The sequence below is a fragment of the Podarcis bocagei genome (genome assembly GCF_964188305.1).
Source record: "Podarcis bocagei genome assembly, chromosome: 11".
Taxonomy (NCBI): Eukaryota; Metazoa; Chordata; class Lepidosauria; order Squamata; family Lacertidae; genus Podarcis; species Podarcis bocagei.
The window spans coordinates 22,440,629-22,453,359 of record NC_138136.1 but is presented as its reverse complement, the minus strand read 5'-3'; the positions used below and the strand labels follow the sequence as shown (position 1 = coordinate 22,453,359).

Here is a 12,731-nt window from a genome sequence, read left to right as displayed (position 1 = left end):
AACTCACTTTACAAAGTTTGAGAATGTTGAAAGGTACAGGGTTGCTTGAAAGGAAAAAGTTGCTACAGTTCTAATTAATATTCCCTCCCCTGAAAGTGATTCATTAAAGCAATGCTGCCACACCCACTATCAACAGCACATGTCAATCTATCTAGTTCAATTCAACTTTAGTCATTATGCCTGAATCACCAAGCATGCTTATTTAATAACAGGACACTATTTGGTGCATTATATATAAAATTCAGTCATGTGTTACCTACTGTGTCAGAAAAAGATTTAGCCGGCTTTTCTTGCAAACTTGCATCAGAGGCCAATGATGTTTGAGAAAGTACAGATGTTTCACAGATGACTTCTCCAGCCTTCAGCATAAAATGCACCATGAAAAGGATGTTTGGGTACGGTTGGTAGCTGACCTCGGAAGCTGCTAGCGCTATGGCACAAACCCACCCAAAAAAAAAAAATTATTACGTTTATCAAACTGTTTTACAGTTTGTTCTGTACAGTTTTTGTTTCGTTTTTTACACAACGTCTACTGTTACTGTTCAGCTTCAGCAGAGCAGTTTTCCAGGGCAGATTTATAAATATTGTGTGACCCCTTGTGGTGTAACAAAAGACTACAGGCATGATTCTAAGGCAAGAGTTGATGTAACCCACACACTACGTATGGAGAAGTTTTGTGTGGTGGCTGTATTCCTGATTAAGTGCAATTAATTAATTTTCTGTTCTTAAATAAATGAAAAATAAACTATCCCTGACAGATACAAACATGATGGCTAACATGATGCTATAAGGAGATATCCTCCTTAAAGCAAACTAGGCATATTTGCACAAAATTAGGAGGAATTCCATCAGTAAGCCAGCTGTTTTCATCTAATAAACATTTATATTAACTTTAAACAGAAATATTTTTATATACAGTAAACCCGCAACTCATGCACATTTAAATGTGCATATTCAGCTTTCCATGCGCAGCAAAAAAAATATAATGGAATAAATTAAAATGGGGTGGGAAGTGGGAAGGGTTCCAGGAAAAATGACTTTGGCAATCCACCCAACATTGAACCCAATGGATTTTGACTACACACAATTTTTTCTTTAGGTGTGATCCCCAGAATGTAACCCCCATGTAAGTTGTGGGGTTACTGTGCCTTAATGGAAGTAAAGAACATGGTGCTGGTGGACACATACACATCCAAAGGGCTGCTTCTCCCCACAGAAATTAGGCCTGAAAGCAGCATTCTATTGTAGCTAATAGAATAGGTTGCAGTGCATACTTGGTTGTGGAGTGTATGAAGGGCCTACAACAGTTCCTCTTGGTTTGCGAATGTGCCCAAAGCCCTCCAAAAAGGTTGGTGGCCCCTTACTTAATGCAACTTAAACACCAGATGTCTATAGACTTGACACACTTTCGATCATTTGTTCTGCAAAGCAGATATGAATTTTCTTTTCAGTGTATTATACTGGAAAAACATTGTAAGATGTGAAGTGTTCCAAGCTTATACTGTTTTAACAGCAATCTCCCACCGATTCCCTAGGTGTAATAACAGGAGAGTAGCAGCCAAAGCCTGAAACCCATCCTATTTCTCCCACTGGAATGAACGAGTTGGGATTGCCAGTGAAATAATTTTGAGGAATCAGGTTGCTTTTTCCATTGCAGTTTTACAATATATTATTGCAGCATTCCTTAAGAATGAGAATCAGAGAGGCTCTTTTACTTCTGAAGCTCTCTGCTGATATATTTTCTAAATCTGGATGCGGCAGATGAGTCATGTTTTCAAAAAGGAAAGGATACAGATATAATATCAGGATTTTTCTAATTGTCTAGTTCTGTTTTCTTCATTCTGTATATGAATTTGTGGCCATGACAACCAATAACAGTAGCAAGACTGCAATACCTCTGCAGTCTTACCACCACAGCAACAGCCTGCTGAGTCACTGCATACCGTGTACATATATGCCGAAAAGCGTGTGCTGGGAAGGCGTTTGACATTAGGTTGGTTTGCTAGAAACAGTGGCCTTGTGAATGAGTGACAAATGATCTGATTATATCAAGCACTCTTGTCTTCTTCTGCAGTCTCACTCTCTGTACATCATTGCCTGCGTGAGGCATTCTGATGAAGAATCAGGCTGTGTATCGGAACCACGCTTGAGGGAAATCTTCAGGAAGATTTTGCAGTGCCAAATTGTTCTGTTTGTTGGAACAACCTCTTTCTATGGAAACACATACTAAGTCATGGCAGCGTGAAGTAAAGCCCCCAGGAATGACTCGCATTAATCAAACTCCATTTAGAAGTGATTCTATAGATTCTGCCATATGTTTTGAACACTCACTAATTTTATTTCTAGTTAGTCAAGAGCCTAGGAACAATAACGGGTGGCTTTCAAATCAATGAGAGCCAGACTCTGTAGCGGAAATGTTCTTCCAACATTTTTCTGGATGGTATTTATTCCAGTAGTTGGGTTAAGGTATGTGAACCAGCAAGGCCCTTGGCAAATGGAAATAGAAGAAGCTTGGCTAAGCAGTACAGGCTTACTTTCGACATAGTACAACTCCCTGAAATGCACTGCAGGTGGGGATTAGAAGCAGTGTGAAGTTTCCTCATCTTGGCTTTGCTACCATATTAAAAGAAATGGCACAATCCCACTGCCTTTGAGGTAAGATTTAACCCAAAACGAACAGACCACGTCTGTATTTGTTTTGCTTGTTAAATGCCATCTACTTTCACCAAAAACTCGTGATTAGGTGTTATTCACCTAAATCTCCATGTTTCAAGTATAAACTGCTTGTTGCCTAGTTCAGATGTCTGTAACATAATGAGTAGTTGCAGGTAAAAACAGAAACAGTGATCAAATGACCATATTTTAACAACGTTTTCCACTACTTTTCCCAGAACAGATGTTAAGCTTTACTGGCCTATAATTTTCCAGATCACCCCGGATCCTTTTTTTTTTATGGTGTTACATTGGCTGCTATCCAGCCCTCAAGAAACCTAGCCAGTTTGTTTCTCGTGGCCTAACGCCAAATGAAAGACACCTGTTTCCGCTGAACCCAGTTTAGAGGAGATATGCTCCCAAGTCCATACAACTGCACTTGGAATACTATGTACAGTTCTGGTCGTCTCGCCTCAAAAAGGATATTGTAAAGCTTGAAAAGGTTCAGAAAAGGCCAGCCCAAATGACCAAGGGGGTTGAGCAACTCCCCTATGAAGAAAGGTTACATAATGGTTATATTCTACTTCTACTGTTTCTGAGAGGGACGCGGGTAGTGCTGTGGGTTAAACCACAGAGCCAAAGACTTGCTGATCAGAAAGTCGGTGGTTCGAATCCCTGCGACGGGGTGAGCTCCCGTTGCTTGGTCCCTGCTCCTGCCAACCTAGCAGTTCGAAAGCATGTCAAAGTGCAAGTAGATAAATAGGTACCGCTCCGGTGGGAAGGTAAACGGCGTTTCTGTGCACTGCTCTGGTTTCACCGGAAGGGGCTTAGTCATGCTGGCCACATGACCCGGAAGCTGTACACCGGCTCCTTCGGCCAATAAAGCAAGATGAGTGCCACAACCCCAGAGTCGGCCGCGACTGGACCTAATGTTCAGGGGTCCCTTTATCTTTTGTCTTTACTGTTTCTGAGATTCCTAAGTGCCGCGAGTGCTGTTATAGTCATGTCTCACTTGTGAGCTTCCCACTGACATCTGGTTGGCCAGTGTAAGAACTCGTAGCCTAGAGAGGCCTTTCATGTGATCCAACAGGGCTTTCCCTCTGTTCTTCTGCCTATTCACCCAGCCCTCCCTGCAAACGAAAGATTGCCTATGGGCGTACTTGAGAAACATTTTCTAATTGATTTTGAGAACCCTCTGGGCTTAGCTTCCCCATTAATAGCATTCGGGAGATGACCAGGAAAAGTACTGAGTAGCTTGATATATAAGTACTTCTCTCTCCTTAGGAATGGAATACAATTAACATTTTCCACAAACGTTGAGCTACAAAAAAGGCATCATAGCCCCCTATCACAAGCCCCAGACTACTTATGAAGAACAGTTCGTGTGAACTTTACATAAGTCAAGGATGCTAAACAGCCTGCTCTTAATTAAGACACCATCTGAGGAAAGAGCTTTAAAATAGCTAGATAACGATTTCTTGTGCTTCACACCAGTAACCATTACATTGTTCCCTAAAACAAACACTTGATTTAAGTACAGTGTTTCTGACAATTGGAATCTTGCGTTAAAAGTTAATGATATGAGGTGTTATACTTGTTTTCAGACTGAAGAGGGATTGCAAACGTAGAAGTGACACTCAGGAACAGCAAGCAGTCCTGGTTTAAAATAAAGGGTAAATAAATACAGTGGCAGCGCTGCTCTACAGTTAGTGCATAGCCAGCAGCAAAGCTGGGAAACAGAACGAGAGGTAACTCTGGATGCAGCCTCTCTCATCCAGCGCAGGTTTTTCTACAGCACTCCTGGGGTGGTTAGTTAAATGGGGTGGCTAAATGCTCCGGATTCCCAACTGTGTCACAAATATTTTATGAGCGCATTTATCCGAAACAATTTTACCCTGCTCTCTAACTGAAAAAGCTCCCAGATCAGTGGTGAGGCAGTCCCTGCCCTCAGGCTTACAATCTAAAATATGTAAAGCTAGATAACTAGAAAGAAATAATTGCTACCTTTCAAGCCAACATGAAGCCTGGATCTGTGTTCTTCAGAAAACCCCCGGTAACCAAAGAAATAGAACAGGAGAAGCCTCAAAAAGACCAAAAATCCAAGCTGGCAAAAGAAACACAAAACACGTCCATTAGTATCATGTCTGTTCCATTCATTTGTTGTTGCCCCCTAAACTTTTGCAAAACTTGAAATTTTTCTATCAATTAACGTAACTTTGCTTATGTTCAGGACCCAGAAGTTGTCTCTACCTCAAATCTATGACCCAGAAAGGCAATTTTCTTTCTACACTTTCTGTAACATTTTCCCTAAGACTTTTAACCTGCAATCAGGTAACATACTAATCAAGATTCCTTAATGTTTCAGAGGCATTGTTTTGTATAAATATGACACTTCTACTGATTTAAACCTCAATTATCTAAACATTTTGGATATCTGCCAGCCTTTTTCAAAAACGAAATTGTACTAAACACCTTTGAACATTAGTTATTGCTGCCTTCCTGACAAAGGGGAATGTGCACCAATGACCTATTAGGCCTCCCTTGCATTTACCACATGGTGATGCCATTGTTAAAAGTTAATATTTTACGCTGCATGCTTGCGGAAATGTATAGAGACAGGTTAAAAAAAAAAACTTAGATGGGGAGAAAAGAGTAGCAGTGCTGTTTTGGGTTACTACCAAATGCATCTCAAGAGGTGGGGAGTGAAAATCAAGTTATCGGGACTGGTGGCCTGGAGTCAAGCATTTGTTTCAATACAGAGGCAAGCAGAAGTTTGGTGGGGAATCAAGCAAGGACCCAAACTAAGCTTGAACAAACTTAGGGGCCAGGTCAAAGTCAGTAGCTTTACAGGTCTAAATGGAATCTTATTGGCTTCTTGTGCCATTTGATCTCTGCTGGGCAGTGGCGTAGCATGGGGGGTGCAGGGGGGGCCAGCCGCACCGGGCGCAACATCTGGGGGGGGCTCGCACTCTCAGCTCTCTGCCCCTACCTGGCTCACTCACTCTCTCTCACTGCAGTGCTGGCTGTGCGAATCCGATCCGAGCCGCCGGGTCGCCGCCCACTGTGGAGGGGGTGGGTGCCAGGCGTGCGGTGCGGAGAGAGAGCGAGGGACTATCTGGGGGAGGGACAGTGCAGCGGCTGCCCAGCGCAGCGCTGAGCGTGGGAGAGAACCACACCAGACCAGCCCAGGCAGCAGCAAGAAGAAGCTGGCAGCGGCAGCAGGTTAGGGGGCGCAAATTACTTGCCTTGCCCCGGGTGCTGACAACCCACGCTACGCCACTGCTGCTGGGCAGAGAACTGCAGGACACTCTCCAGCTATTTTGCAGTACTGGCACTGCATTGCAGAAGCATTCAGCCCCACAGTGTCCCCTGCTTGCAAGCTGCTATAGTGGTACAGGGTGAGAGGTGGCTGGTCCCAGTTGCCAGATTTCTTACAAGAGGCGAATGAGAGGGTGGGGTTCTTTCGGCAAATGAAAGGGCCCAATTCCATTGTGATAGGACTTTTATGGTCTTAGATATATGGTAATGTTCATAAGTGTACCAACCAAGCACATACATAGATCAGCACAGGAAGGCCAACCTGGAACTATTTTGATTCCTAAACTGAGCAAATGTTTTCTCTGCAAGGTCAAACTGGAAAAGCCTCCCCATTGTCTCTTTCCTCACAAATCCTGTCTTAAGGGTATGTCTGTGTTTGAATAGGGTGTGAGCCTGTGACATGGCCCAGGAACTAAGTATTTATCACTACAAAAGAATGGCCAGGCTCCCCAGGCAATCCAATCAAGTAACCTGCCAGACAGGAGATAAACAACAACAGGAGAAAAACAATATTCAAATTTCTGTTTTAGACCGCCTTTTCTGTGATGTAGGTGTGATGTATCTGAGGGGTGGTCTTAGGTTACACCCCTTCTGTGATGTATGTATGATGTTTCTGGGGGTGGTCTTGATCTACAGGGTGACAATTTCAAAAGTCTTTATAAGGCCTTGCACACCATTTTTCTGGGTCTCTCCTCTCTCCTGCAGGTGAGGGGAGCACCCTGTTGCAACAGATCAATAAAGACCAAGCCTACAGGCTGCTGTTTTGCTCCAAGTAATCCTGGTTGGTGTCTTTGTTTTTGTCCAAGGGAGCCCTTGGATTTTTCCGTTAACACCATTCACGGCAGGCAACAAAATCTGGAGGAGGCTCCCTCTGAAGGAACAGGGGAGGCGATAAACATCAATTGCCCCATTGTCCCACAACTCTCTGGAGCAGATTTTCAGAAGGCACCAGAAGCCGCAAAGGAAAGGAAGAAGTGAAAATTGCCTGCTTGCTCCCTTGCACCAAAGCGAATTGAAGTCTGGATCCAACTCAGTGTGCCTCAAGCTTTATAGCGAAAGGGGCTTGTGGAGGGGTCCTTTCTCTTTAAACCCAAAAACCTAATAACAACCCAAGTTAATTATAGGAGCTGCAGTATACCTTACAAAGGAATAAGAAGGCTGGAGAACAGATACAGCTGAAGGAATCATCCCAGATATTCATATGAAATGTGTTTTAATATTGTCCATGATGCACTCGTTAACCGAAAACCAATTTTCAACAAATCTTTTGCTTGGCAAATCAGTTTTGTTTTGTTTTTCTCTTATTTAATATACCAGCCAAACCAGAAGAACTGGTGGAAAGAATCCAATAATGCCTGAGAAAGTTAATATTCTCTATACAGCCATCATTAAAGAAAATAAAGTGGTAAACAAGACAACAGAAGTCCTGGGGACTATATTAGAACTTGAGATGTCAAAATAATTGGGCTCACCAGACTAGGTGGAATACTTAACGTCTTTGCTTTGCTTGGAAACAGGCCTGAGTGCAGTGAAAATATTTAATACAATATATTCTCTTAATACACAGAAAGGTTTTTTTAAAAATGCGGGGGGGGGGGAGGAGAACCTATGCAAAAATTACTAGAGAAGGTTTGCTCCAGTAATGCTTCTTTGTCCGTGGTGAGAAAAAGTTGCCTCCAGAAGATTACAGAAGAATTTTAATAAAGGTTAATAAAGCTTTGAAAGAAAGAAAGAAAGATCGGAAGATACAAGGTTCGTTGTTTTTTTTCTTTCATGAAACTGATTTGCCACAAGTGATTAATTTAACTATATGTGAATGGATATGCTAGTAATTTGTTTTGTGGGCTACTAACTTCTGTCAACTTTTGTGCAAGGTTAATGGAGGACAACTCCCTATCATTTCATCCCGCACCCATTAAAGATTGTGCTTGTTCACACTCCTTCACATACAGCTAATTTTTTCTTTTGCGCAATGCTAACTTTTATAATAGCTACAACACATATTTCCTGAGGCTCAGATTCAATTCCCCAGTAGAGAAAGACCTGATGGAGCACCGCCACTCACCCAAAATCTGCCAGTCACATCACTGCTGCCTACTGGAAGGTAGAGAGGAATAGGCAATGCATCAGCAAGGTCACTGCGGTGCAAACACACCAGCGGGTGCACTGGATTGGCTCATCGGGTGCGTTTGCACTGCAACAACTTCGCTCACATGTGTGTGCACATGTCAATTTAGGGAACTGAGGAAGAGGACCCTAGTAATAGACAGCTTGTGTTGTGTAAAAAAAATGGTGCTCAGTGGTTAGCAAGAGATCATAAAGTTGTAGCAGAGAAATCACTGTGATCAAGACAAAAATGTGTTGTTTGAAAGGGATCTATGAATCATAGGAAAGAGGTACAAGATTGAAGTCCAATTTGGTACCATCATTTATCTTGCAGGTCTTACTTAGCTTTCAGAAGCAAATGGTTCTCATTTGGACACTTTCATTTACATGGCTTCAATTTCGTCCTCTCTCTTGAATGCATAAATCTCTTGCTGCTACTTTAAGATTATGTGACCTAACATAATACATCTTAGTTAATGATAATCCATATAGGAGAATAAAAAAGGTCACATCATTTAAGCAGTGAGAAGAACATTATGCAAGATGATCATGGAAATTATTAGAAAATCCAAGCTATCCATATGTATTGAGAACAAAAAAAAACCTCCCGATGATTTTTGTATGTATTTTAGAGCATCTCATTAAAGTGTCACTTGAAAGCTGAACTGTGGAATACTCAAAACCAGTGAATTCAGAGAGATAAAAATTCAAGATAAAATGAGTTATAATGAGGATAGCATAAAAGAACACTGCACTGCTTTCACTTGAACATGTTGATGCAAATTACTTTCTCCAATAAAAGGTGGACCATATAAACTGCAGCTCCCATAACTCGCTTCCATGGCAAAGATTATGAGTTGGGATCTAGAAGAAACAGCTGTCTGTCGTTAGTACAGTCACGGCATGCATTCCAGCAAACTGAACATCTGCTTTTATTTGCGGTAATGTAAATTGTCAACAATGCCATAGATCTGAAAGCGCCCCTATGGATCTTATAAATGAAGTATTTAAATGTTACTACCTTTATGACTATTCCCTCCCTCCATCAACTTTATGCTATACATCACCAAAAGCAGTATACACCATTAAACTAAACCAAAAATCAATACAAACATTTAATCCCCCTTCCAAAAAAAAATAACATATTCTTAAAGGCCAAAAGGACGACAAAATCTTTAATGGCTGTCTCAAGATGGATGCAGCTGTAGCCTAGAAGACCTCCAATGGGACAGCATTCCACATCTACAACCTTGAGCGGTCACAGACTGTCAGAAGAGAGCAAAGAATCTCATGGCATAAGATCACAGTATAGCAAGATTGGTACACAAGGCCTAGAGTGGCACTTAAGTAGCCATGAAATGAAACAACATATATATCAGGGTATCAGGACGCGGACAGCTACTCTTAAAAAAACATACAACATACCTTGGACAACTTGATTTCACATGAGAAGAGATGCGGCTTCTCCACTGTATCATAACAGAGTCTATACAAAACAGATTCCGCGAGGAAAAATAAAACTGGGATATGGTCTGGAACAAGAGGCGCATGGTCCAAGGAAATTAAAAGTATTTCAACAGCTTCTGAAGTGAAAAGAAAATGACAGATAAATTCAATAAACAGCTTCCTCTGCAGAGCGTTAATATTTCATACGGTACTCTCATCGCACCTGCAACACAACGCTTGCCAAGTTATGAACAAATAAAACAAGTGTTACATCAAATTTTCCCCAGATTGTTTGCCTTCTCTGATTATCACTTTGATGAAAAAGTAATTAAGGCTCGTCTCTTTCATAATTTTGTTCAACAGTTGCTGAAATGTTTATGCTAGACTATGAATTAAATCCTATTGCATAATAAAGCCATCTAAATTAATAAAATTAAACAAGCTACCAAGAATGTGCAATGTACACTGATGATGGAGGTAATCTGTAACATTTGTTCTCCTGCCAGTTTTTTGCTTAGTGCAACTGATGGTTTTGCTTTTCATACTGCAAGTTGAAGAAGGATGTACAAGGCAGGTTTGGGGTCTCTTTATATTCTGCGCTTTTCGAATCTACAATCCCTGTGCATCCTCAGTCTCCAACTACCAAGAAACATATAAACCAAGAAACATATAAACCAAATGAAGCTGAATCTAGACAAAGATGAATTAAATCTCTAAGGCTTGGGGTGAGGTGGAAGCTTAGAGGTTCTCTCTCGCCAGTTCAATCTCCCATGCTTATTCGGTTTAAAGGTAAAGGTAAAGGGACCCCTGACCATTAGGTCCAGTCATGGCCGACTCTGGGGTTGCGGCACTCATCTCGCTTTATTGGCCGAGGGAGCCAGCTTCCGGGTCATGTACAGCTTCCAGGTCATGTGGCCAGCAAGACTAAGCCGTTTCTGGCGAACCAGAGCAGCACACGGAAACACCGTTCACCTTCCCGCCAGAGCGGTACCTATTTATCTACTTGCACTTTGACGTGCTTTCGAACTGCTACGTTGGCAGGATCAGGGACCGAGCAACGGGAGCTCTCCCCGTTGTGGGGATTCGAATCGCCGACCTTCTCATCAGGGACCCGCGCGGCTAATGGTAAATGGGACCACTGTAAAGATATACCATATTGGCCCGAATATAAGCCACACTTTTTTCCCAAATTCCGACCATGAAAAGTTAAAGGGCGGCTTAAATTCGCAACCTTACAAAAATTAGCTTCTACGATATCAATCCCAGTCTCCCCCAAAGCTGGGTAGGAAAGAACATGGGGGAGGGGGAAGACCGCCGGCAACGCAGCAAGGCTCCTTCCCCCTCCCACCCAGAATGCAGCCAGGATCGTGGTGCCAGGAGTCCTCTCTAGTATCCATAGGATTTTCTTCTACATTTGCCATTTATGGGTGTGAGCGCCTGCAGAATTTTAAGGGAGCGGCTTATATTCGGGTACTGTCTTTTTCTCTCTTTTTCCCCCCTTGAATTTTAAAAGTGTGGCTTATTTGTGGGTGCGGTTTATATTCAGGCCAATACGGTAATAACTTCCAGAGTGGTAGCCGAAAATCAAGAAAACCAAAGAGTCTTTAAAGCAGGGCTTTCCAAACTGAGGTCTCCAGCTGTTTTTGGACTACAATTCCCATCATCCTTGCCCACTGGTCCTGCAATTAGGGATGATGGGAGTTGTAGTCCAAAAACAGCTGGAGACCCAAAGCCCTGCCTTAAAGACTATCAAAACCGTATGCCATAGTAAATTTGTTAAGTTTTTCAGGGTGCCACAAGATACTTTGTTTACTATAATGATGTAATTAGCTCCAAGTTTTCCTGTTAAGCTTAAATAAAGAGAATTGGTTATCTCATTTGAATGACTTATCTATTGAAAAAAAGGAAATAAAGTTAAAACTGTTGAAAAAGCTAAAGAAATTTAACAGTAGACGATGTTTAACTCCTACGACGTGGAAAGATAAATGAAAACAACTGCAGATGATATATGTAGAATATTTAATCCAAAGCTGAGGTTATTGGAAGTCAAATGTATGTAAGAGTATGATTGGTTTTCTTTTTTTTTTTTCTTTTTTCTCTTTGTTTGGTTTTTTTCCCCCTTCTTCTTTTAGGAGTATGTGTCTGATTTTATGTATGTGTAAGTTTATATGCTTGTAATAAAGTTTATAATAAAAAAAAAAAAAGAAAAAGCTAAAGAAATTACAAGTGTAATTAAAGTCCTGATGCACAGGCCTCATCCTCAAAAATTCTAAACTAATTACCACAGAATTATTAACATAACTGCATAATTTCATTTTCATAGTAGGTGATAACCGTTTCATAGGTGGGTTGAATTTTAGTAATACTTAAAATAATGAATGACAACATTATTAAAATTAATCTCAGTTAAATGGACTGAATATAACTATTAAAAGGCAGGAAAAATACTTTTATTTTTCTTAATTAAGAGGTGACACATTTCTGCAAGAAATGTGCATATAGAAGACAGGTATATACAGTAATCAGATAGTAATATTAAGCAGGAAGTTAATGTTGCATCACCAATTGTAAAAACTTGAGGAAATAACAATAGGGATTAAGCTTCAAGTAATAGTCTCCAAGTGGCTGCATGTACATACAGATGCATGCAGACAAAATGGAAATATAAGTCGGGGGAGCGAATAGTTTACCATCAATCAGTGCTCCTAGTGTTGGACAAAAATTATTTTCTACAGAATTAAGTTGAATCTTAGTTGTGCCATCATGGATCAATGCAACCCTACATGACTGCTCAGAAATGTCCCACGGAGTTCAGTGGGACTTAACAGTTAAGTTAAGCTTGCAAACTATTTTGATAACTGAATTGATGGTTTTCTTTAAAAAAAAACCTGAATCGATATTTTTTTTTAAAAAAAAACCTTTTTATTCAAAAATTATCAACAATATATTTTGCTTTTTTAAAAAAACTTTCAGCTGACTGTAAAATATATGCACAGCATTCCCCAATATAGCACTGAAATCTGAAGCTGAAGACAGAAGGTTTAGCCCACTGACATGGAAGGTAGATAATCTCATATTTCAAAACCAGAGTATATAGTAAAAGCCACAGAGAATTAGCCTTGTGAACTTTTTAAATGTTTAAACTTTTATTAACATTCCATAAGGCTCATACTAAATAATTTATGATTGATCAGGAAACATGTACAAAG

At 40.9% G+C, this 12,731-nt stretch overlaps 1 protein-coding gene across 4 annotated transcripts in view; it reads right to left on the bottom strand.

The window, feature by feature from the left end:
* TMEM232 (transmembrane protein 232) overlaps positions 1-12,731 on the bottom strand; it is a 160,222-nt gene that overhangs the window by 123,397 nt on the left and 24,094 nt on the right. For 3 of the 4 annotated variants that reach the window (XM_081213688.1, XM_081213690.1, XM_081213689.1), the window contains 3 exons: positions 9,502-9,659; positions 4,657-4,756; positions 261-430 (listed from right to left, as the gene is read on the bottom strand). In XM_081213688.1, the coding sequence (XP_081069814.1) occupies positions 261-430; positions 4,657-4,756; positions 9,502-9,659 (428 nt within the window). The remainder of the gene's footprint in view (positions 1-260; positions 431-4,656; positions 4,757-9,501; positions 9,660-12,731) is intronic. The other variant, XM_081213691.1, reaches the window with a different exon arrangement.